This window comes from Leptodactylus fuscus, chromosome 3 (genome assembly GCF_031893055.1).
Source record: "Leptodactylus fuscus isolate aLepFus1 chromosome 3, aLepFus1.hap2, whole genome shotgun sequence".
Classification (NCBI taxonomy): domain Eukaryota; kingdom Metazoa; phylum Chordata; class Amphibia; order Anura; family Leptodactylidae; genus Leptodactylus; species Leptodactylus fuscus.
The window spans coordinates 43,327,884-43,353,227 of record NC_134267.1 but is presented as its reverse complement, the minus strand read 5'-3'; the positions used below and the strand labels follow the sequence as shown (position 1 = coordinate 43,353,227).

General features: G+C 40.1%; 1 protein-coding gene across 1 annotated transcript in view; it reads right to left on the bottom strand.

Moving 5' to 3' along the window:
- Positions 1 to 25,344, bottom strand: part of LOC142197305 (proton-coupled folate transporter-like) — a 150,822-nt gene that overhangs the window by 94,382 nt on the left and 31,096 nt on the right. Inside the window, exon 2 of the mRNA XM_075267497.1 lies at positions 6,683 to 7,427. Within this exon, the coding sequence (XP_075123598.1) occupies positions 6,683 to 7,427 (745 nt within the window). The remainder of the gene's footprint in view (positions 1 to 6,682; positions 7,428 to 25,344) is intronic.

The window sequence follows — 25,344 nt, the reverse complement described above, 5'->3', positions numbered from 1 at the left end:
TGTGTCACCCCCTCTACCTCATAGATTGTAAGCTCTTTTGAGCAGGGCCCTCAGTCCCATTGTGTGAAATGACGTTCTTTGTTATGTATGTCTGTATCTGAACCCTATAAATTGTACAGTGCTGCGGAATATGTTGGCGCAATAAAAATAAAATGTATTATTATTATTATTATTTTCAAACAATTAAAATTAAGAAAATGACAATTTAGATTCCATAACACTAACCCTATAATATCTTCCTCTTTTCCAAAAATATAGAGGAAAAGCAATTACATTTCTCTTCCTGGCAGACCAATATGGTACTAGTTCAATTTGCTAATATAATGCCATGTTTAAAGTTCTGTATCATGAAGTGAATAGCAAAGATCAGAGGAGAAAAAAAAAGTCACAAATTGTTGCAATTTCAGCTTAGCGGGGGGCATAGAAAATCGATAACCATATAATATCTCAGGACAGACATGCTAGACCTATAAACGCTGGAGGAGGGGGCAAATATAGATGAATATATTATGTATGTGTGCACATTATATATATATATATATATATATATATATATATATATATATATATATATATATATGATTAAATATAGAATTCTGGCACCAGAAGTTGTAGAATTTTGTTAAATATTTTTGTCTTTATTACTTTCCAGAAATTACAGGTATAATCCCATCTTGCAATACACGTTTTAACAGATACATTTAAGTCTGTCTTTTATACACTTTCAAATGTATTAATCCCTTTTTAGATAAAATTTACTTCTACACTAAGTGTTGATAGAGAAAGGTTAAATTTTTATTTGCATTTTCTCAGACTTTAGACCGCAATAGCATTTTAAATATTTCTCTGCTATAAGAAAAATATATATATAAAAAAAAATAGAAGAGTAGATTGACTATTTTCAACATTTTTTTGCTGAATGCATTCAAGAGATGATAATTGATTAATCCAAATCTCCTTATTCCTTCAGGGCAAGGTATTGTTGGAAGCCGTTTCCACAGCTCATTATTTTTAGTAGCCTTCTACAGGACTTACTCTTTGGTAAAGAAAGAAACAATTTATTTAGATTATTGATTCACGAGCCAGCATAGTGTTGCCTGTGAGCATTAAGTATTTATGAAAATATAAGTCAATTCGCTCAACCATTCAGATGAATACGAAAGAGCAAGTTCTCAACTACTAACTTTATCATGGATGAAGAAACCTGTAACACAAGTGCCCTATAACTTCGTATTGATACGGAAATGTTTCGGTTTAATAACTTTCTTTTATATATACAATGTTACTTGTGACGGACAATTTCTCATTTTACTTCTCACCCTATAGACAAATACAGGTAGTCATGTACAAGCATTATAGGCGTTTACATACTGGTTTAGTTAGTATGGTGAATATTACATCCCTTTATCAGTGGGGAATTAGGATATGATGGACAACATCTGCAATGACTATGTACTGCCCCTGTATCAGGTCTTTTTAAATGTTCCCCCTCTTCCAATTTGAGGGGACATTGCTGACATCTGATATAAACCATTTCCAGGAGCAACATCGTAGCTCAGTGGTTAGCACTGCAGCCTTGCAGCGCTGGAGTCCTGGGTTTGAATCCTGCCAAGGACAACATCTGCAAGGAGTTTGTATGTTCTCCCCATGTTTACATGGATTTCCTGCCCCCATGCTGTAAAGACATACTGATAGGGAAAAAAATGTGCATTGTGAGCCCTATATTTATTTATTAGTAGAGATGAGTGATTAGTATTCGATCAAATACCTTGCTCCCATAGGAATGCATGTAAGCGGCCGGACACCAAGGGGTTAAATGCAGTGAATATTCAATGCGCTTAACCCCTTGGTGTTCGGCCGCCTACACGCATTCTTATGGGAGCGAGGTTTACTTTAATTCGATCTTTAATTCGATCGAATACTACTCACTCATCTCTATTTATTAGGTTTTGTTGTAATACCATTAAGGGTATTGTTTGACATTTTTATCATTTTTTTATTCCTTTTTTTTTGTGGGGGGGAGGGGGAGAAATGGCAAGAAAATGGTGACTTGTTATTTTGATCCTTTCTTGCTATAAGACTGTGTATGCCCGCCGGCCACAAGAAAATGGCCACATACAATACTGTGTAAGCGGCCATTTTCTTGTGGCCAGCAGGCATGTGCAATCGGCTTTGCCCTAGAAGTTTGAAGCCACCGCCGGAAGAAGACGCGAAGAGAGCCCGTTCTTGAAGATGGAAGCAGTGCTGGAGAGTTCTCTCGCAGCATTGGGGATGCCCCCAGTGCTGTTTGAGCGCTGGGGCCCACCCCCAGTGCTGTGAGAAAACTCATTTGCATACCAGCAAAAACCGGAATTTCTACAGAACAGTGGCGCAGAGAAGACATCTAAAGGTAGGAGAAGAATAGCCTTTCTTAAGGCTATTCCTACGTGTTAGTGACAAAAAAATGAGCTTTAATGATAGAATCCCTTTAAAGGGTATGTGTTACCATGTTTATGCTGCCTTCTCTGAAAAATGATTGGCTGATCTCAACATTGTGTCAGTTATTTAATTCTAAAGTGTATCATTTCAGAAACTTATAGTTTATTAGTTTCAGAGCAATACTAGCATTGAGAATGAGTCACGCAATGTATTCATCATGAACAGGGAGACGGCTTCTGTGTGACCACTACTCTATGCTATTTGTTGCTAAGCTTTGAGAAACTGCTGTTACTTGTGCTGTATTTGAGCAACTGTCATTAATTCCTGCTGTGTCCAAACTGAATCTAACATTAACAACCAGTGTTGAACTGGGAGGTGTAGGGTCCACTAGATAATATGTTTCTAGGGTCCCACCACCCACAGGTAGGTCCTCTGCAAATCAGATGTACCAATAGAGCACAGCTACAGGTAATAAGTTGGGAGTCATGCGGCTCACCCGCCATAGCATATGCACCACTATACTACCTAAACCCACCTCTACACTCTGCATGATACTCGAGCAGTGTTGCTCTGAGAATTGTTACCATTTAACTTGTGGCTTCCTGCTCTAGCAGTGGCAGACCCAAGTAGAGGCACTACTTCTCCCCAGTTCTGCAATCCAGTTGTATTTATAACATCTATAATGTCAGAACTACCTGCATCACTTACCTATCCCCACTCCTGCTTGCAGCCTCTTCTTTCCTCTTCAGACTTCAGTGGGCCCTGTGTACTACACATCAGCTTGCAATCACGTAATGTACAGTGCACGAGGACCCCCTGGAGGCTGAAGGAGGAAGAGAAGGCTGCAAGGAGGAGCAGGGATAGGCAAGTTAAAAGGGGCAATTATCGGATATTCACTGTCTATTAAGCAATCAGTGGGGTTCCAACAGGGTATTTATTGGTACCTCAGTGGGCCAGTCTCAGCCTGGTTACAACTACCTCAGCAAAGTAGTGGTGTCAAAAGAGACCTGCAGGAGTTGTTGGCTCATTGGCCAAACTTTGTAAGCACTAGACCAGCAGGAACTAGCTTTCCTGTATTTAGGATGGTTGGGGCATGAAAAGTAACTACACTAACAGCCCCAGTAGCAGCCAGATGAGGGTGGCTTCCCTTTTCAACCTAACAGACCTTATTATGGATATGTCCCGATTTTCATATAATACACCAGAGAAAATGAAAGTCCCAACCAATATTTGAAAAATTAAAAACCAATTGGCCTCTAAATTTCCTTGTACAACCAGTTGGACACTGGATAATTTGCTGCTCATGCTTTTGGCGTTAGGATAGGATCATCGAGGTATATTCTGAAAACCCTGTTTAAAGTATCGAGAAAGATTGTCAAGTTCCTGGCAATAGATTGAAAAAAGTCAAAGAAAACGTAACATGTTAATATATAAAAATTCAAGAATTTGCAAAAAAAAAAAAGAAACTTTTAGATACAATTAGAGTGTTTAGTGAAGTAGGACTAACAAAATTAACCAACATTTGTTATAAAAGAACAATAAAGCCATTATTTCCCTTCCTCCGAAGGCTGCGACGATTTTAACTGCTCTTTTTACTTGATCCTTTTATTTTCCTGAAATAAAACATTCATTCAGAAGACTAGCCAATTGAAAATAATTGCATGGATAATTTAACTGTATCGCTACTAATGAAACTTGGCTTTTTCAGAAAAAAGTAACTTGTTAGTCCGAAGAATGAAGAAATATTCAAGCATCCATTTCATGTAATGAGACAGACTTGAAATCAATTTTGCTGCGGTTCAGCACTTTGCCATTATGGAAAGGTTTGCTCTAAACACAATGACATCTGAGACCGGCTCTAAAAGTCTTTTGTGCAGTCACATAGAAAACAAAAAACACCCAAAGTTTAATTACATTAAACAATTTGCATAATTTGTGCTATGACTAATGTATGCAAAACAGTGTATGAAACTATTCAAAAGTACACAAATAGAATTTTAGGTGGAACAATCATCATCAGTACAAATCATAGAACGAGTTCTAGTCATTGAAATGATGCGAGAGGAACAAGAATTTATTGTAATTTTGCAAAGTATTGGAACCAGTAAGGGTTAGTTCACACGGCGGAAACCTTTTCCGCCATGTGACTTTTTCATGCGGCTGGATTGGCATCCCGCTCCTGATTAGGTCTGATATCCCAGATTTTAAAAAGGTGACGGTCCAGGAGAAGTTAAAAAAAAGTTATACTCCCCTTCCTTTACCCACTCTGAGCCTCCTTATGGCATCTGGTGCTCACTCTGGATCCTCCTCGGGCTTCCTTCAACCTCCTGCATGAAATCATGCGCCCCAACATCATGACTTCAATATGCCCCAGGAGTGACCCCAGACACACAAACAAAAAATTCCAAAGTACCGAGCATATTTGTACTGCCGCTTTCTATGGTGGCAAAAAGTGGTTGGCAGCCTGAAGACTTGTAACACTGGAGATTACAGCAGCAGTAGAACCATCCAACACCCCCTCGGGGAGAAGCAAACAGGAAATGAAGACCAGTGGATGAGAAGGATACTGCACTACTCCCAGAACGTTGAATTTACATGCACTTTATTGAGGTTTCTTATACACGACGGTAAAGGACAGCATTTCGGGGAGTACCCCTTTTTCAATTGTACAACCAATATACACGTATCCTATTAATACATAAACCACAAAACAAAACTAATATAAGAATCATCCTAAAAAAACAATCATAAAATGATACAAACATAATCGCATATTCTCATTAACACCATTCACTGTGCATAATGTCACCAGAGAACTATGTTGTTTTTTTTTAAATTGTAGAATATATATATATATATATATATATATATATATATATATATATATATATATTCTGCAATTTAAAAAAAAAAAAACACAACATAGTGCTCTGGTGACATTATGCACAGTTCTTGGTGTGACTATACAAATTTTATTTTCTTGTTCTAAAGTTGTAATCGTTTGCCAACATTTTTAAATATTCTTTTTAAATGGTGTTAATGAAAATATGCTATTGTGTTTGTATCATTTTATGATTGTTTTTTAGGATGATTCTTATATTAGTTTTATGGTTTATGTATTAATAGGATACGTGTATATTGGTTGTACACTTGAAAAAGGAGTACTCCCCGAAACGCTATCCTTTAGCATCGTGTATAAGAAACCACAATAAAGCGCATGTAAATTCAACATTCCGGGAGTTGCGCGGTATCCTTCTCATCCACTGGTCTTCATTTCCAGACACATGAAGTCACCTTGGATGCTGGAAGAGGCCAGAACAGGATCCGGAGATATTGCGAGATGCCTCAAAGGGCTCAGAAGTGGTGAAGGAAAGAGTATAATGCTAGAACTGCAAGACATCTTTAGCCACATCACCTATCGCACAGCCAAAGATCGCTGTGTTATTCAGTGACTCCTTCACTCATAATAGCAAATACATTGCAACTCCGACTGTTGCAAAAAGTCAAGTGATGTTTTACTTTTTTGCAACTAGAAGTTGCAGTCACAGCACCCACAAGATCGCAGTGTGATTCCATTCTCTAAAATGAGTTTAGGAGTCACAGGGCAACACTGATCTTGGGTAGTGCAATAGGAGTCACCTTATGGCCCTGGCCTAACTGTTCTATTTTTTTACACCTCCCCTAGACCTCCACCTATTACTATTCAGACCACAGAGTAAAAAAATTCCACTTTAACCCTATCTGAATTAGTTTCCCCAAAACTAATCATTGAGTCGAACTGTCTAAACCCAAAATAAATCTTCAGACGTTTGTCCAACTCTAGTACTGTCACAATATCAAGCTAGCCTTTGTAATGGACCGAGCTAAAATAAAGTGCAAGGGATCTTCACTGGTATCTTTCCTCAAGGGAATTTTCAATGTAAAGCTAATGTAACATCCCTATAAAGAATTATTACGTACGTATTATAGTTTGATCCAAAAGTACAGTATGAAGCCCACCTTGTATAGCTTGCAATTGATCAAAAAATTTACATAAATATGAAATGTAGCTTACAGTTATACAGTATTTTATCACTTGTGATAAGACTTTACACTTGGCGTGTCTTTAAAAATGAGCAAGCAACAAACTGAAATCTGTTTGTAATATAGAGATGCTTATCCTTGTGAATTTTATAAATTAGAGATATATCATATACTATATGCTCTAAGCCCACATCATACTATAGTTTGTATTTAGTACTGTATATAAGCCATAGTAACTTACCAACATTGCAGAGATTGATCAGGAAAACACACAGTAGAATCAAATGTATTTTTAGTCGATTTTGACCTTCACGCTTTTTGACTATGGTATTGAAAGTCTCCTTAATGTAGGTTACGACTGATTTAGTTGCTGGTGTGTTTCTTGCTTCACTTTCATCTCCACCATGGTATTCATCATGAAGTCTGCTAAATCTATCTAAAGGTTTCGATTCTTGCAGCCAAATCAACACATACAAAGCTCCAAGTAAATTGCAGCCGCAGTAGACCCCAAATAAGACAGTAAATGTACTATGTTCTAGTAGAGTTCCTCCAAGTAAAAAGCCAAATGTTCCGCCAAGAAATATCATGGATTCTGCAATGCCCATTCGAAAAGTGCGGTTCAAACTTTCGGTTATGTCAGCTAAGTAGCTGAATACACTTAAAAACATGGACACGTGGCCACCTGAAATTCCAACCAGTGCAGCAGCAGCAAACACCCAGTATACATTCATGCTTTTAATGCAGTATATGGCAATGTAGAGTCCACCACTGGCAACTGAGAAGACACAAGGTAGTATCATTCCTACCCTACGACTACCCATATCTGACCATGCGCCAAGAATGAGAGCTGGTAAAATTGACAACAAACTCAAAATGGCAATGTGGATTAACATTATGTAGGATCCTTTGCTTTGAACATCTTTGAATTCTTCTTTATGTTCCTGGATATTTCTACATAGAGAGTCATTGTAAGATTCCTGGCAAACCTAAAAAAATGAATATAAAGCAAAGTGAGAATATCATGGTGATATTTATCTATTCATAATGTGGACACCTAAGAAACTTACATAGTTATATTACTATGTATATAAGCAAATGTTAAGAAATTAACAAGGACAGTACATTACATAAGTTAATATTGGCATACGATCCATTGCACTGCAGATCAGAGCTCGTAATATAATGGTATAGCTCAGTAGTAGAGATGAGCGAGTAGTAGAGATGAGCGAGTAGTACTCGATCGAGTAGGTATTCGGTCGAATACTACAGTATTCAAAATACTCGTACTCGATCGAGTACCACTTGCTATTTGAATGTAAAAGTTTGATGCAGAACCAGCATTGATTGGCTGAATGCTATACAGTCGGCCAATCAACGCTGGTTCTTCTCCTACCTTTAGAAGTCTTCTCCGTGCAGCTTTCCCACGGCGTCTTCCGGCTCTGAATTCACTCTGCCAGGCATCGGGCCTGGGCAGAGCCGACTGCACATGTCCGCTTGTAGGGCCGATGCCTGGCAGAGTGAATTCAGAGCCGGAAGATGCCGTGGGGACGCTGAAAGGAGAAGACTGCACGGAGGATCCAGCCCAACCCTCACTCGTGGACTTGGTAAGTATAATTTGATCGAATGTTGCCTACCCCTGAAACGAGCATTTCCCCCCCCCCCATAGACTATAATAGGGTTCAATATTCGATTTGAGTAGTCGAATATTAGGGGCTACTCGAAATGAATATCGAACCTCGAACATTTTACTGTTCGCTCATCTCTAGTCAGTAGCTATCAATCTTTGGTAAACAGCCAGAGTCAAGGAGACAGAAGGTGGGACAGCACTGGACCATGAATACAGTGCAGCATGAGTCCACCATACCTTCTCAATATATTTTCTCTGAGCCAAAATTTTAAGGGACTGATAGTCAAGCAAGTGCATTAGATTGCTGAGCACAGTGTTTAGCTTTTTGTATTGTCAGTCACATAATGAATGGAGTGGTAATGTGCAAGCTCAACCCCCGCTTAAACTTAAAAGAGGGGTTCAGACCCCAATTTTTACGATTGGTTGGTATCCCATGAGACCCACAGTGATCTAGTAGTAATCCCCTATCCAGAGTATTGCTAACAAAATACTCTTTTATGGATCCAAAGGGCTTTGAAATATGATAGTGCTCCAAGCCTAAAAAGCCTCAAGAAGATAAATGCAAATTAGAAGTTTGGAACCAGGTCCACCCATAAATCAGTGATTACATATTGATGACCTATGCTTCAGTATCTGATTGGTGGGGGTTTGATACCCAGTACTCCCACAGATCTGCAGTGATAAGAAGTGCTACAGCTTATTTTCTGTGATGAGGACATCACATTCATCAGTCATTTGGTACAGCAGCTCAGTCCCAAATAAATGGGGTTGAGCTGCAAAGTCAAGCACAGACTCTTTGCCATGTCTGGCACAGAGTTTGGTATTCAGTAAATGTTAAATGCTATGGTCTCCTCAATTAGCTGTGGGGATCGTACATTCCATACCCCAGCCGATAACATATTGATAGGTCTTAAGGGAAGGGTCATCAATATTTAATCTCAGAAAATCATTGTAGCATAGCTCAAATTTTGTTTAGGATTACAATTTCTCAAACAAATTCAATGCAATATCACAACAAAACCTTGATAAAGCTCAGATTCACAGAAACAAACGGTAGCGAGACAGACATCACTTTGTGATATAATATCACATAATAGTTTTGTTTGGAAAAGATGGCTATCTTGCAACACGCATATTTATATATGTCCAGCCAGGGGGAAAAATAAGGGGGAGACATATCTATTTCTAAACATGTTAATATACAGTAGACTTACAGGAGTTTTATTTTTTTTAAGTTTGGGTAAGGCTATGCTTATACTTTGTTTATTCCATACATTGTATTGTATGCTCCATATCAAAAGTATCCATAGGATTCAATTATTCCCATGTATGCCAAAAGATCAGTGTGTGTGTGTGTATATGTATATAATATATATATATATATATATATATATATATATATATATATATATATATATATATATATATCCTGTTTACTGTATATAAAAGCATTGCAGACTGTGCAGTTATGATTAGGAGTATACTTTAGTCCTAGTTCTATTCATAATTATTCCAATTTTTATAATTATAATGTTCTTATTTAGACATTTCCATTTGCTGCCATTTTTAATGTTAAAATATTATTCGGTGACAATATAAACTTTTCACTTCAGTAGTTTACTAATCATCACTGGTGATTGTTTCTTCTAATAATATCCATTGGAGTAACAGGTTTCTAATTGGGTTCTACACTAAAATAATAAATCAATTCACAAATACTGTAATGTGTAAACTATATTACAATCACAAATATACAACATTATTTAATCACCTATGTGCTCAGATTTAATCTGGTATAATCTGAAAACTATTTTACAGATTCATCTTTTCAGAATATGGGAGAATTTCTGAACAAACGGGAATTTTGTAAAATTTTCTCAAAACTACCTAATTACTCTACAAATTGTTCATCCATGGATTTCACCTAAGCGATAAATAACATTTTTGGATAGTGCAGATTTATAGCTATTAATGTTTGTTTGGTTTTTTTTTGCACATTATTTATGAAATTGGAAATTATTTTTTAAATTATTTTATTTTTTAAAGTTTGACTTTATTTTTTATTTGTTATTATAGTCAAAAAAGGTAACTTGAACTTGGGATTGATTAATCTCCTATACAATGTACTGCAAAACTTCTGTATAGCAGTACATTGTACATAGTCTCCCCTTATAAGTAATAAGAAGAGACCCCCTGGCTGCCATAGCAACCCATCAGGCTCTGCAATCTCACCACAATGCCCTCGAACCATTCAGAGGCCTTGACCACAACATCTGAGGGGTTAAGGTGTGGGGTCAAAACATTTTCTGACTCAGCTAGTCGTGGGTCCCAGCTGGTGTGTCACTGCTCTTTGGAGGGGAAGGGGGCCGAGTTCTCAGGATTACACTTGCTCTCAGAGCGGTTATTTCCTGCTTTTAAGTCACAGTCTAAGGTAAGCTAATGTATTTTGCTGACAATGGTTATTCATGGCATGTTATCTCTGTATGTAGATAGCAATAATGGAGACCATTGGGAGCCCAATGTCCATCCTGGGAACATGCAAGTTTTTTGTATTTTTTTCTCTCCTGAGAGAGGGATATGGGAAACCCTTTAAGAGGTTAAAGGAAATGAGCAGTTGCAGATAGACTCGCTCCTCATTACCCCACAAACAAGCACATGCACCTTAATATGTTGACTCGGAACTCAAAAGTTTACCGTCACCTGGGTAATGGAAATTTGACGTCTTTGTAGTTCTGGTAATTTGTTGATGATATGTGTATGTAGCCATAGGTATATAGTAAGTGGCAAGTATAATACATTTTATTTTTATTTTACAAAACATTACAAAGTTGGAAATCATGCCACTTTTCTGTTAGACATTGTCTTTTAGGCTCTTTTGAAAACTAATGGAAAATATATTATATATATATATATATATAAAATTAAGTAATAGTATTATATTCACTGCATCAGAAAAAGAGAGAGTACCAGACAGTTTTGTCATTTTTCTTGTAGGTGTTGAAAATTTAACACAATAAAACGTTGGTGCCTTCAGACTATTTGTTAAAATTTATTAAAAACTGTCATGTGTATTTTTGTTATATCAGTCATTAGAGTCACCACTTTCCTAGGAGCTGAAAGCAAGTGCCATTGCAAATATTCTACTGTTATCCTATTTAAAAATTCTGTGGGTTTACCCATATTAGAAAAATGTACGTGATAGTTGTCATCTAATACAGAATTTTACATTGTGCAATTGACTGCCACATATAAAATTTGGACCAGAAAAACATCACTGAACTCCAACAACAAAGTTGATTTAATTCCATTACTGTGTTTTTTGGGTTTTTGGATCCATTCACACAGAGTAAACACGCGTTCATTTTGGCAAAATACACGTGTAAAGAATACACATGTAAAAATAAGACTCCCATTGACTTCAATTACATTTTACATGGGTATTTTGACTTGTTTTTGATGTGTTTTTTACACGTGTAAAACAATGTCATTGAAGTAATTGGGAGTCTTATTTTTACACATGTGTTTTGCCAAATTACATTTTTTGCGTTTACTCCATGTGAATGGACCGCTATGGAAAGCTATGGTTATTTGTTGCATCTATAAATGACCCTATAAAGTGGCATTCACTAGGATGCAGCATTTTCCTATTCATCACAAATTATATCATCAGTTTTCTCCATTACGGACTTCCATTAAAGTCAATGAGATCTCTTTGATATCTATTTCTCTATATTATTTAATAACAAATAGGACAGTCAAAGAAAAAATAATGTCTGAGTGTTAACAAACCACTAACAAAGTATGATTATGAAAAATGTGGCATTCTCTTCATTCTCTTTCAAAATACATAGCATTACTTATAGGATGGAAAAGATACCATATGGGCAATGGGTGTCTCCAGGTTTATAGATGCAGAACCATAAAGGACTCCTTGCACTAATATACAAAGTTCTGTGCACACAACTCTATAACCCTTAATAAATAAAACCTATTTTGACCTTCAAGTTGCTGCCTTTTCCCCCCCAGGATTTTAACATCATTTGGTGGGTCATTACTAGAGATGAGCGAACACTAAAATGTTCGAGGTTCGAAATTCGATTCGAACAGCCGCTCACTGTTCGAGTGTTCGAATGGGTTTCGAACCCCATTATAGTCTATGGGGAACATAAACTCGTTAAGGGGGAAACCCAAATTCGTGTCTGGAGGGTCACCAAGTCCACTATGACACCCCAGGAAATGATACCAACACCCTGGAATGACACTGGGACAGCAGGGGAAGCATGTCTGGGGGCATAAAAGTCACTTTATTTCATGGAAATCCCTGTCAGTTTGCGATTTTCGCAAGCTAACTTTTCCCCATAGAAATGCATTGGCCAGTGCTGATTGGCCAGAGTACGGAATTCGGCCAATCAGCGCTGGCCAATGCATTCTATTAGCCCGATGAAGTAGAGCTGAATGTGTGTGCTAAGCACACACATTCAGCACTGCTTCATCAAGCCAATACAATGCATTAGCCAGTGCTGATTGGCCAGAGTACGGAATTCGGCCAATCAGCGCTGGCTCTGCTGGAGGAGGCGGAGTCTAAGATCGCTCCACACCAGTCTCCATTCAGGTCCGACCTTAGACTCCGCCTCCTCCGGCAGAGCCAGCGCTGATTGGCCGAAGGCTGGCCAATGCATTCCTATGCGAATGCAGACTTAGCAGTGCTGAGTCAGTTTTGCTCAACTACACATCTGATGCACACTCGGCACTGCTACATCAGATGTAGCAATCTGATGTAGCAGAGCCGAGGGTGCACTAGAACCCCTGTGCAAACTCAGTTCACGCTAATAGAATGCATTGGCCAGCGCTGATTGGCCAATGCATTCTATTAGCCCGATGAAGTAGAGCTGAATGTGTGTGCTAAGCACACACATTCAGCACTGCTTCATCAAGCCAATACAATGCATTAGCCAGTGCTGATTGGCCAGAGTACGGAATTCGGCCAATCAGCGCTGGCCAATGCATTCTATTAGCCCGATGAAGTAGAGCTGAATGTGTGTGCTAAGCACACACATTCAGCACTGCTTCATCAAGCCAATACAATGCATTAGCCAGTGCTGATTGGCCAGAGTACGGAATTCGGCCAATCAGCGCTGGCTCTGCTGGAGGAGGCGGAGTCTAAGATCGCTCCACACCAGTCTCCATTCAGGTCCGACCTTAGACTCCGCCTCCTCCGGCAGAGCCAGCGCTGATTGGCCGAAGGCTGGCCAATGCATTCCTATGCGAATGCAGACTTAGCAGTGCTGAGTCAGTTTTGCTCAACTACACATCTGATGCACACTCGGCACTGCTACATCAGATGTAGCAATCTGATGTAGCAGAGCCGAGGGTGCACTAGAACCCCTGTGCAAACTCAGTTCACGCTAATAGAATGCATTGGCCAGCGCTGATTGGCCAATGCATTCTATTAGCCCGATGAAGTAGAGCTGAATGTGTGTGCTAAGCACACACATTCAGCACTGCTTCATCAAGCCAATACAATGCATTAGCCAGTGCTGATTGGCCAGAGTACGGAATTCGGCCAATCAGCGCTGGCCAATGCATTCTATTAGCCCGATGAAGTAGAGCTGAATGTGTGTGCTAAGCACACACATTCAGCACTGCTTCATCAAGCCAATACAATGCATTAGCCAGTGCTGATTGGCCAGAGTACGGAATTCGGCCAATCAGCGCTGGCTCTGCTGGAGGAGGCGGAGTCTAAGATCGCTCCACACCAGTCTCCATTCAGGTCCGACCTTAGACTCCGCCTCCTCCGGCAGAGCCAGCGCTGATTGGCCGAAGGCTGGCCAATGCATTCCTATGCGAATGCAGACTTAGCAGTGCTGAGTCAGTTTTGCTCAACTACACATCTGATGCACACTCGGCACTGCTACATCAGATGTAGCAATCTGATGTAGCAGAGCCGAGGGTGCACTAGAACCCCTGTGCAAACTCAGTTCACGCTAATAGAATGCATTGGCCAGCGCTGATTGGCCAATGCATTCTATTAGCCCGATGAAGTAGAGCTGAATGTGTGTGCTAAGCACACACATTCAGCACTGCTTCATCAAGCCAATACAATGCATTAGCCAGTGCTGATTGGCCAGAGTACGGAATTCGGCCAATCAGCGCTGGCTCTGCTGGAGGAGGCGGAGTCTAAGGTCGGACCTGAATGGAGACTGGTGTGGAGCGATCTTAGACTCCGCCTCCTCCAGCAGAGCCAGCGCTGATTGGCCGAATTCCGTACTCTGGCCAATCAGCACTGGCTAATGCATTGTATTGGCGTGATGAAGCAGTGCTGAATGTGTGTGCTTAGCACACACATTCAGCTCTACTTCATCGGGCTAATAGAATGCATTGGCCAGCGCTGATTGGCCGAATTCCGTACTCTGGCCAATCAGTGCTGGCCAATGCATTCTATTAGCTTGATGAAGCAGAGTGTGCACAAGGGTTCAAGCGCACCCTCGGCTCTGATGTAGCAGAGCCGAGGCTGCACAAGGGTTCAAGCGCACCCTCGGCTCTGATGTAGGAGAGCCGAGGGTGCACTTGAACCCTTGTGCAGCCTCGGCTCTGCTACATCAGAGCCGAGGGTGCGCTTGAACCCTTGTGCACACTCTGCTTCATCAAGCTAATAGAATGCATTGGCCAGCGCTGATTGGCCAATGTATTCTATTAGCCTGATGAAGTAGAGCTGAATGTGTGTGCTAAGCACACACATTCAGCTCTACTTCATCGGGCTAATAGAATGCATTGGCCAGCGCTGATTGGCCAGAGTACGGAACTCGACCAATCAGCGCTGGCTCTGCTGGAGGAGGCGGAGTCTAAGATCGCTCCACACCAGTCTCCATTCAGGTCCGACCTTAGACTCCGCCTCCTCCAGCAGAGCCAGCGCTGATTGGCCGAATTCCGTACTCTGGCCAATCAGCACTGGCTAATGCATTGTATTGGCGTGATGAAGCAGTGCTGAATGTGTGTGCTTAGCACACACATTCAGCTCTACTTCATCGGGCTAATAGAATGCATTGGCCAATCAGCGCTGGCCAATGCATTCTATTAGCGTGAACTGAGTTTGCACAGGGGTTCTAGTGCACCCTCGGCTCTGCTACATCAGATTGCTACATCTGATGTAGCAGTGCCGAGTGTGCATCAGATGTGTAGTTGAGCAAAACTGACTCAGCACTGCTAAGTCTCTGCATTCGCATAGGAATGCATTGGCCAGCCTTCGGCCAATCAGCGCTGGCTCTGCCGGAGGAGGCGGAGTCTAAGGTCGGACCTGAATGGAGACTGGTGTGGAGCGATCTTAGACTCCGCCTCCTCCAGCAGAGCCAGCGCTGATTGGTCGAGTTCCGTACTCTGGCCAATCAGCGCTGGCCAATGCATTCTATTAGCCCGATGAAGTAGAGCTGAATGTGTGTGCTTAGCACACACATTCAGCTCTACTTCATCAGGCTAATAGAATACATTGGCCAATCAGCGCTGGCCAATGCATTCTATTAGCTTGATGAAGCAGAGTGTGCACAAGGGTTCAAGCGCACCCTCGGCTCTGATGTAGCAGAGCTGAGGGTGCACAAGGGTTCAAGTGCACCCTCGGCTCTCCTACATCAGAGCCGAGGGTGCGCTTGAACCCTTGTGCAGCCTCGGCTCTGCTACATCAGAGCCGAGGGTGCGCTTGAACCCTTGTGCACACTCTGCTTCATCAAGCTAATAGAATGCATTGGCCAGCACTGATTGGCCAGAGTACGGAATTCGGCCAATCAGCGCTGGCCAATGCATCCCTATGGGAAAAAGTTTATCTCACAAAAATCACAATTACACACCCGATAGAGCCCCAAAAAGTTATTTTTAATAACATTCCCCCCTAAATAAAGGTTATCCCTAGCTATCCCTGCCTGTACAGCTATCCCTGTCTCATAGTCACAAAGTTCACATTCTCATATGACCCGGATTTGAAATCCACTATTCGTCTAAAATGGAGGTCACCTGATTTCGGCAGCCAATGACTTTTTCCAATTTTTTTCAATGCCCCCAGTGTCGTAGTTCCTGTCCCACCTCCCCTGCGCTGTTATTGGTGCAAAAAAGGCGCCAGGGAAGGTGGGAGGGGAATCGAATTTTGGCGCACTTTACCACGTGGTGTTCGATTCGATTCGAACATGGCGAACACCCTGATATCCGATCGAACATGTGTTCGATAGAACACTGTTCGCTCATCTCTAGTCATTACGATTACAGCATTACACAATTTATAAAGGAGTCTTACATTTGGATACTTTTGCATAATAAAGAGACTAAGAATTATGTGTTTTTGCATCAACAATTTCTGAGAGCAATAATGTTTTAATTTCTCAGTTGATCAAGCTATGTGAGGGCATATTTTTTTCACAGGACAAGGTGCAGTTTTGATTGGTATTCCTTCGGGGTGCAATTTCTTGAATATTTTTTTCTGTTTCATGGAGGCAAAAAAAAAAATTGATGGGTCGATATGTAGTTTTTTGACACTACTAATAAAAAGAAAATGTAAACTTTTATTCAAATGCTGCCAGAATTTAATTTTTTTCACACTCACATCTATCTATCTATCTATCTATCTATCTATCTATCGCATAAGTTAGCTCGGTAGAAGCAGTGGTGTGGACCCAAACAGTCAGGACAGGGACACAAAATGTGCAATAAACTGGTTTATTTTGAAAAAAAAAAAAAAAAAACTGGAATTAAATAAACCTTGACCTGAGGCACAAAATGAGAAAAGCAAAATACAGCCTTAACTTCAGGCAGAAAAAAAAAAAAAAAAAACCTGCTCGTCTGAGCAACGAACTAAAGAGAATTGATAACCTAACTATACATTTTGCTTACTTCCCGTCACTTCGAACAAAACAAGCGCAATATTGTCTCAGGGTTACTGGACTCAGGGTTACAGGACAGAACCACACACTTCCTTTCACTCTGTGGAATTGTAATGAGCCAAGGATCTACACCTGGGCTGAGATCTACTCCAGATCCACCCTGGACCACACATGTGTCAGAAACCTGGGGCTGTTGTAAGTCAGCTGCATATGTCTTATGACAGATCCTTTTGAATTTTGCATGCATTGTCCTTAATGGTTTTTTACACAGTTCTGCTGCTCTGGACTCTCTTGGATATCCACCTTAACATTTGCAAATCCTCTATAATTTTAATTTTCTTTATTTACTTGCCTGTTACCATTTGTGTATAAGATAAATAACTTTAAAATACAAAATGTTTAATGTGAAAGAAAACCCTGGACTGTGTAGTATTTTCAAAAAGGGAAAAAAAAATCATGCTGATAAAATAAATCCTTAAGCAAAACTGATAGCTTATCAAATTCCCTAAATACATAGGGTTTAAGCTGGCCAAACTGTCAAATTCAGTTAGCTTTTCCTGATGTACAGTAACTCTGTAAAGCCAAAATGCTATTCTTATGAGTTAGCGCTTCCAACCTCTATAAAAGCCATTCTTATGATTCGCTTTACTTTTTTATCCCCTGCTTGTCACCATTACCAGACCTCCTAATACCTTTTTCGTTTTAAGAGGCATTTTCAGGGTTTGCTTAGGTTTACTTCTATGTCTACAGGTGCAACCAATTCATTATTTTTATTTCTTTATTACTGGAAAGATAAAGAAATGTGACAAATAATTTTGATTTTCCATTTTGCATCTAAGTTTCCTATGTAGATCAGCGTATACTCCTGGTTTTGGATGACAAAAGAAACCCTGTGTAACAAACATGCAAAAATTGGCCATCACTGCCAAAAAATGTGAACAAGAAATGCAAGCACATATTGATGTGACTGCAATACAAATGAGAACATAAAAACTTGCAACAGCATACTGATAGCACCAAGAGTAGGGTATGCGCAAACAGAGGTTTTTGGAGCGGATTTTGAGGCGGAATCCACCTCAAAAAACCAGCCCCATTGACTTCAATAGAAGTATTATTCAACAATCAGTACCACTATTGTATGGCACAGAACTGTAAGAGCTACATTGCTTCCAGTTCCATTATTGTATTGCGCAGTCAGGACGTCCTACTAGCTGCAGAAATCAGAAAACGTTCCAATTCCTTCAGCTTAAAGGTGATTTCCCATGAAAGCAAGTTATCCCCTACCCATATAATAGGGGATAACTTCCAGATCAGTAGCGGTCCAAAGGCTCAGGCCCCCACCAATCAGGAGAATGGGGGACTTTTCATCCTCAGTTCTGAATGAGGTCGTACAGTGCAAGCCTTGCTCTGTTCATTTCGATGGGGGTGTCAGAGATATCCAAATTATAGCACTTGCTATCTCTGGCACTCCCATTACAATAAATGGAGTGGAGTGTGTGCTGCCCGATCACTACTCCGTTCAAAAGGGGGGACGATAGTTGCTAAGACCCCCATTAATCTGCAAGATATCCAGTATCCTATGGAGCTATATACTTACGCTAGGTTCACACTAGCACCCGGAGTCCGTTCTGAGCAGTGGCGTAACTAGGAATGGCGGGGCCCCGTGGCGAACTTTTGACATGGGGCCCCCCCGACACCGAAGATCTCGACCGAGTCCCTCCTACGCATTCCTGCGCGCTCTATTATGTCCCATAGTGGCCCCTGCACACAGTATTATACCCAATAGTGGCCCCTGCACACAGTATTATACCCAATAGTGGCCCCTGCACACAGTATTATACCCAATAGTGGCCCCTGCACACAGTATTATACCCAATAGTGGCCCCTGCACACAGTATTATGTCCCTTAGTGGCCCCTACAGGACTAAATACTGTCACCGCTGACCGCTAAACCAGGACAAATTGTGGATAAAAAAAAATCTGGTCCTGTGCATTACAATTTAGTAACTCCATGTGCCTCATATTAATAGCAGTTAACCCTATCATGTCCCTCACATTAAGCCTTGTGTACCTCACACAAGAGTTACTGATATGTGAGAGACATGGAGGTAATAATAAAGTATCTTCATTACTATTACCCCCAAATGTCTCACATATCAGTAACTCTTATGGTGAGGCAAACAGGGGTTAATGTGAGGGAGATGATGGGGTTAACTGCTATTACTATGAGGCACATGGAGTTACTAAAACACAAGTAATCCCCCCAAATGCCTGATAGTAATAAGTATAGTAACCCCAGTACGTACCTGTGTAGCTTCAGTTTCATTTTCCTGGAGCAGCTTCTTCCTCTTCTCTTCTGTGCAGGACGGCAGGGATAAGCCCCGCCTCCTCCTCTCATTGGTGGGCAGAGGACAGCAGAGAAAGGGAGGGGGGAGAGAGGGGGAGCGTCCTGAAGCGCTGACAGGAGCCAGACCTGCAGCTCCTGTGTCTCAGCCGTTGCTGCAGCTTCGGGGCCCCCTGTTGGTGGAAAGTATTCTACCAACAGGGGGCCCCGATCATTATACTCGGGGGTCCGAAAAGACCTCCGAGCATAATGATAGCAGCAGTAGCAGCTGTCACCGGGCCCCTAATGTCCCGGGCCCTGTGGCAGCTGCTACCGCTGCGATGGTGGTAGTTACGCCACTGGTTCTGAGCTTTCCGTCTCCTGCTCAGTTTTGTGCAGGAAATGAAAACCTGTATGAACGGAGACCGGGCACAGATGTGAACGAGCCCTTAGCTAGACAGTCTGCCCTCTTTCACAATGTTACTGAGACAGATAGGGGAATGAAGTATTCTGCTGTGTCAGCATCTTGGACTCATAGGCTAACACTAAGTATATGACAATGGTGCAGGTTTCATAATTAGTAAGTTTGATTAAATTATAGTTGCATATACTTTTTATATCGCTAGACAACCCCTGTAAGTCTTCTGCTTAATATCATGGAACACAACATAAAATTCCCATTTTTATTATATGAAGACTTTGTGATTGATCTAATTTACACATTGTATATGTTAATTCTCTATTATTGCATTAATGCATACAGATAGATAGGGCTTTGTTTCAATATTTAATTTCTTTTCATTTTGCAGAAAATTATTAATTGCATAGCTATATATAGCCCTAAGGAAAGTTAAAGATCTCCAATTTATATACAGTATTTTACACAGTCTTTTCCATATCATCAACTTTCCTTTTTATTGCAAAAACTCTTACTACGGAATAAGTTAATGTTATAAAAGTGAGAAAAATAATTACATTTGTTCCAGATTCAGCAATGTCCTTTGCTTTGTTCAGATGTAACTTTGCAAACAGTCATGATACCATTTTCTTTTGAGAAAAAAAATAAAGTTGTTTTCTCCTAGGTCTCTCCTTCCAAACAATCTATACTTGTTCAGTGTTTTTTCTAATTATATGAACTTGAACAATTAGCAAACTAAGGCCTGTAGTGTTTTGATGCCGTTTTTTTGTCTGATCATTGCATTGCATTGTTTGATCTAGGGTTGAATTTGCTGGGAAAATTTTCAACTATCTTAAATGCTTCCCAATTGTGAATAATCTTTCCCACTGTAGAATGATGTACTTCAGATTCTTTGGAAATCGCCTTAAACCCTTTTCTCCTTGGTATTATGTTAACAAATGCCTAAAATCTCCAGACCAGCAAACTATCAAAACCCCTGCTTTTACAGAAAGGGTCACAACAGCACCTGGCTGCTACTTATGATCTTAATTCCTATGGAAGCCATAAGGATATATGTCATTTTTCACACTGCTTCTGTATTTTTAACTTATTTTATAAAATAAATACAATATCCACTTTCCCTTGAATACATACACTTCAGATACAAATTGCAGCATGTCAATTATACCGACAGAAATGCTGGCGGTTTCTCTATAGCTTGTGGGGAAGTTAGCTTGGTAGAAGCAGTGGTGCGGACCCAAACAGTCAAGACAGGGACACAAAATATACAGCAAACTGGTTTATTTAGAAAAAAAAAAACGGAAAATAAACAAACCTTGACTTCAGGCACAGAATGAGCAAAACAAAATACAGCCTTAACTTCAGGCAAAAACAAAATAAGATCCTGCTTGTCTGAGCAACTAACTAAACAAAACTGATAGCTTGAGATGAGCAAACAGTGAAATATTTGAGATTCAATATTCGTTTCCAGTAGAGCCTCAATATTCGACTAGTCAATTTAATATCGAATCCCTTTATAGTCTATAGGAAAAAATGCTCATTTCAGGGGAAACCACTATTCGACTAAAGGAGAGTCACCAAGTCCACGAATAGCAGGAGGAGAGTGTTTAGGAGGAGTGCTGTGCAGTTAAAGCACACGGACCCCATTATAGTCTATGGGGTCTGTGCGCTTTAACTGCACACCGCTTGCAGCTGCGCTGAAGAAAAAGTCAGCTCCCTCATAACAGCAAGCTGTCAGCTCTCCTGACTAGCAAGGACGAGCCTGCTGCAGAACCAGCGTTGATTTGCTGCAGGCTCGTCCTTTCTAATCAGGAGAGATGGCAGTCTCCATTGTGGTCCAATCTTAGACTCCGCCTCCTCACAGATGAGCCTCGGGCAGAACCAGCGTTGATTGGCTGAATGCTGTACACTGGCCAATCAATGCTGGTCAATGCATTCCTATGAGAAAAAGTAAGTTCCCTCGAAACCACATGCTGCCAGCTCTCTTGACTAGCAAAGACGAGCCTGCAGCAAATTAACACTGGTTCTGCAGCAGGCTCGTTTCTGCCCTGGACCACACATACATCAGAAACCTGGCGTTGATATATCTGGACTCCAGCACTCAAGCTATCACCTTCTCACAAGGTATAATAGGGACAGAAAGTCCACAGGGGAAAACTGTGAACTTTCTGTGAAAAGTGCAATGTGTTTACACAGTGATCTTTTCCACAGATCACTACTTGGGGCCTTAAGGATATGAAAAATAAATACCTGCTTTATCTATGTACCTGCATTGACTAGGTGCTGGCTTAGTTCCTTTTCTCAGCAAATGTTTGCAGAAACGTTTGTTTCTGATCATTTCCCCATGCAAACAGTTCACAAACTAGTCAACAAACCAGTAAATGCTCATTTGTCAACTGACTGTATCTTTTATGTACATCAAAAAATAATCTTATCTACAGCACATTTACCCGTGTAAACAAGAAAGTGCTGCTTCTGATATAACATTTAGTGTACTTGGGGTAATAGTGCTGATTTTAACCAAACAGCAAAAATTAAAGTAACCATAATTGCTGATCAGCTTTTCGGCTATTGCTATTGTTCTGGGCTGAGAACCTGGAGGTGATATGAGCTTAATCTTCTGTGTTTATATGGTAAACTTAACCTGACAGTATCAGAGAACAGCTAGGATGAATTGGAAATAGAGAGCCTGGAGCAACTGCCTCTTTTGCCCTGCCTATAAATAGTGTTGGCCCATTCCATTGTTCTAAAACGGTATAGGTTCTAAGTAAGGAAAAACATGGAGTAAAATGTTGATACATTTGGAATAATCATTTTCCACCAAGTCTTTTTTATTGCAATCTTATAGAAAATAAAGCTTGATATTATTATTAAGGAAAGATAAAATCTGGACATGCTGCATAATCTATATGGGTCTAGTTTAATCTACAGACAAAACTGCAAAGAATATCAAGAAGGTTTAGTAATGGACTAGTGTTAGTATTTCATTTAGTAGATCCAGTGATAAATCATCTTGATCAATTGAATTTACCAAAGAGTTATAGAGTTGTTTCACTTTATTGAATCCTTGGCCTGGAGTGTGTTGGTCTTGAAGCTTTGATTGATTGTTAACACTAAAGTAACATAAAAGTAATTTGTTACGGTTTCTGATGTACATTTCAATTAAATCATTTTGTGTCACTTTGCATTTAAATCACAAAGGGAAATTTAGACAAGATTGAGTGAGGTTAAAAAAAAAAAAAATAAAAAAAATAATCGGAGCAAAAGTCTTTACATATCAAGGCGCTTCATACTCATAGGCAAATATGTTACAATGACTTCCAAACACCAAAATTATTAACAATAATAAGCGTTGTGCAGAAAAATCCACGTGACTTGTAAATGAACACTTTATAAATGTTTCCTATAAATAGGGTTTTAAAAGGGGTTGTGGAGAATGTAGTTCAGTAGAAGCAGTGGTGAGGACCCAAATAGTCAAAAACAGGAAATAAATAAACCTTGACTTCAGGCATAAAATGAGCAAAACAAAATGCACCCTTCACTTCAAGCAAAAAATAAATAAAAAATGAAAACCTGCTCGTCTGAGCAACTAACTAAACAGAACTGATAATCTAACTATACATTTGGCCTACTTCCAGCCACACAAACAAAACAAGCGCAATATTGTCTCACCGGACTCAGGGTTACAGTACAGAACCATACACCTCTTTTCACTCCATAGATCCGCACTGGATTGCAGGATCTGCAGCCTTTTTCTAGCCAGTAGTGAGCCAGGATCTACACCTGGGCAGAGGCCTACTCAAGATCTGCCCTGGACTACACATATATCAGATACCTGGTGCTGATATATCTGGACTCCAGCACTCTGCCTGTCACCTTCTCACACACTGTACAAAGTGCCAAATTTAGTGGATGAAGTGCAACATAAGGTCATATAGCTACTGTATGGAGATATGCTCCCTAAAAAGTATGGAGATATGTTTGGGAGGAAGTATATGAGCTGAGCTTCCAATTCCAACTCTTTGCATCTTTCAACAGCTTCCACTCCACTGATTATGGCACAATTGGAATTTCGCTCTAGCCCACTAGTAATTACTACACTTATTTTTGGCACCCAATATGGTACTGCCAATCTGTCTACCCCAGTGTAGGATTGCCCACCTAACATTACATATCCTAATTAAGATAATAGGTGAGTGAGGGTTAGAAAAAAAAAAATCCAACTGTGCCAGAATCAGGGACGCAGCATATACTGAAAGATTCTAACAGTTGGAGTTGGTGGAGATGGTAAAAAGGACCTTTCACTATCTCTCTACTGTCAACCAAGATCAGAAATGTCATTTATTTGTATTAACAAGGCCACCGGCAGTGTTGGCAATGTTAAAAATTATCTTCTAGAACGCAGAATGCAAGAGTTATGCAGACTTGCTCTCAGCCCAATTTTAATAAGCTAATTTGCATAAATGTACGACTATGTTAGCATGCAAATATCTTCCCAAAATCACCCAAATTAAATAGACTAAATATCTCTGTAACAAAATATCAGTAAATTGAGTTATGGAGTTTACTAATACAGTATAGTGGATGACTAGGTGTGCCATGGCACATTATCACAATTGTGATGATGGATAGAAAATTAATAAAAGCAATAGTTATGGGGAAAAAGGTAACTTCAGTGCTATTGTCTGTACTGGTCCCAGTGATTACATAACAGATCATAGAGCTTTACTCTCTACTTATGGAGGCAAATGAAATTTTGTTTGTGGCAAGTAGTATAAGCTATAAAATGCTAAATCAATGACAGATTGCTGGTTTTCCTCATTAAGCATGTGAACTCAATGGTGCCATTGAAAAACACAATTTATCCTAAAAAAGATAAGTACTTATACAGCCATGTCTAAATAAAAAAAAATGCATAGGCTTGAAATGTAAGGAGAACAAGTTACCCTGAGTAGTTTGGTATTTAGTGTGTCTAAATCCATCAAGACACCTCAAAAATATCAACCTTTTTTGGATGATGCCCCATGTTGCGGGTGGCTGGTCAGGTAATGGAGCGGGTGTACATCTCACCAAGACTACTAAGGTGGGTGAGATGAGAAAACTCCAGAAGGAACATTCCTCAGAAGATAACTATTGTCTGCTGAGGGTTATTTCAGAGTTCCAGTTACTGGGCTGGATTTTTAGGAATGGCAGGTAGGTTGGTAGTGGGACCTGTCATTCCACCCCCCTCCAGTCCACACTTTGAGGATGTTCAGGCAGTGACTCAGCTGCAGAGAGTCTCCCCATGAAGGAGGCTTAAGACGTCAGCACCAGCAGCAGTCTTTGGTAGAGCTTGGCTGGAGAGTAAAAGAGAGAGGTCATATTTTTGGAGCTGTGTCCTGAATGATTCAACTGGCTTTTGATTTCTGCTATTATAGGTCAGGTAACCTATTCTATGTTCAGTTAGAGCATAGCCGGGCAGGTATTTATTTTTGTATTGTTTCCTTTTGTTGCTGTACTTTTGTTTGGACTTTTGTGTCTACGCCACCCCACTTAGCAACCCCAGACCCTGACAATATATATATTTTAAAATTTAATAATCATTTCACAATGCTTTATAAGGACTTGGTCTTTGCAGGAGGAGTTGTGTTTTAAATGGAGTGATTTTAAAAACCATATAATTTAGACATTATAG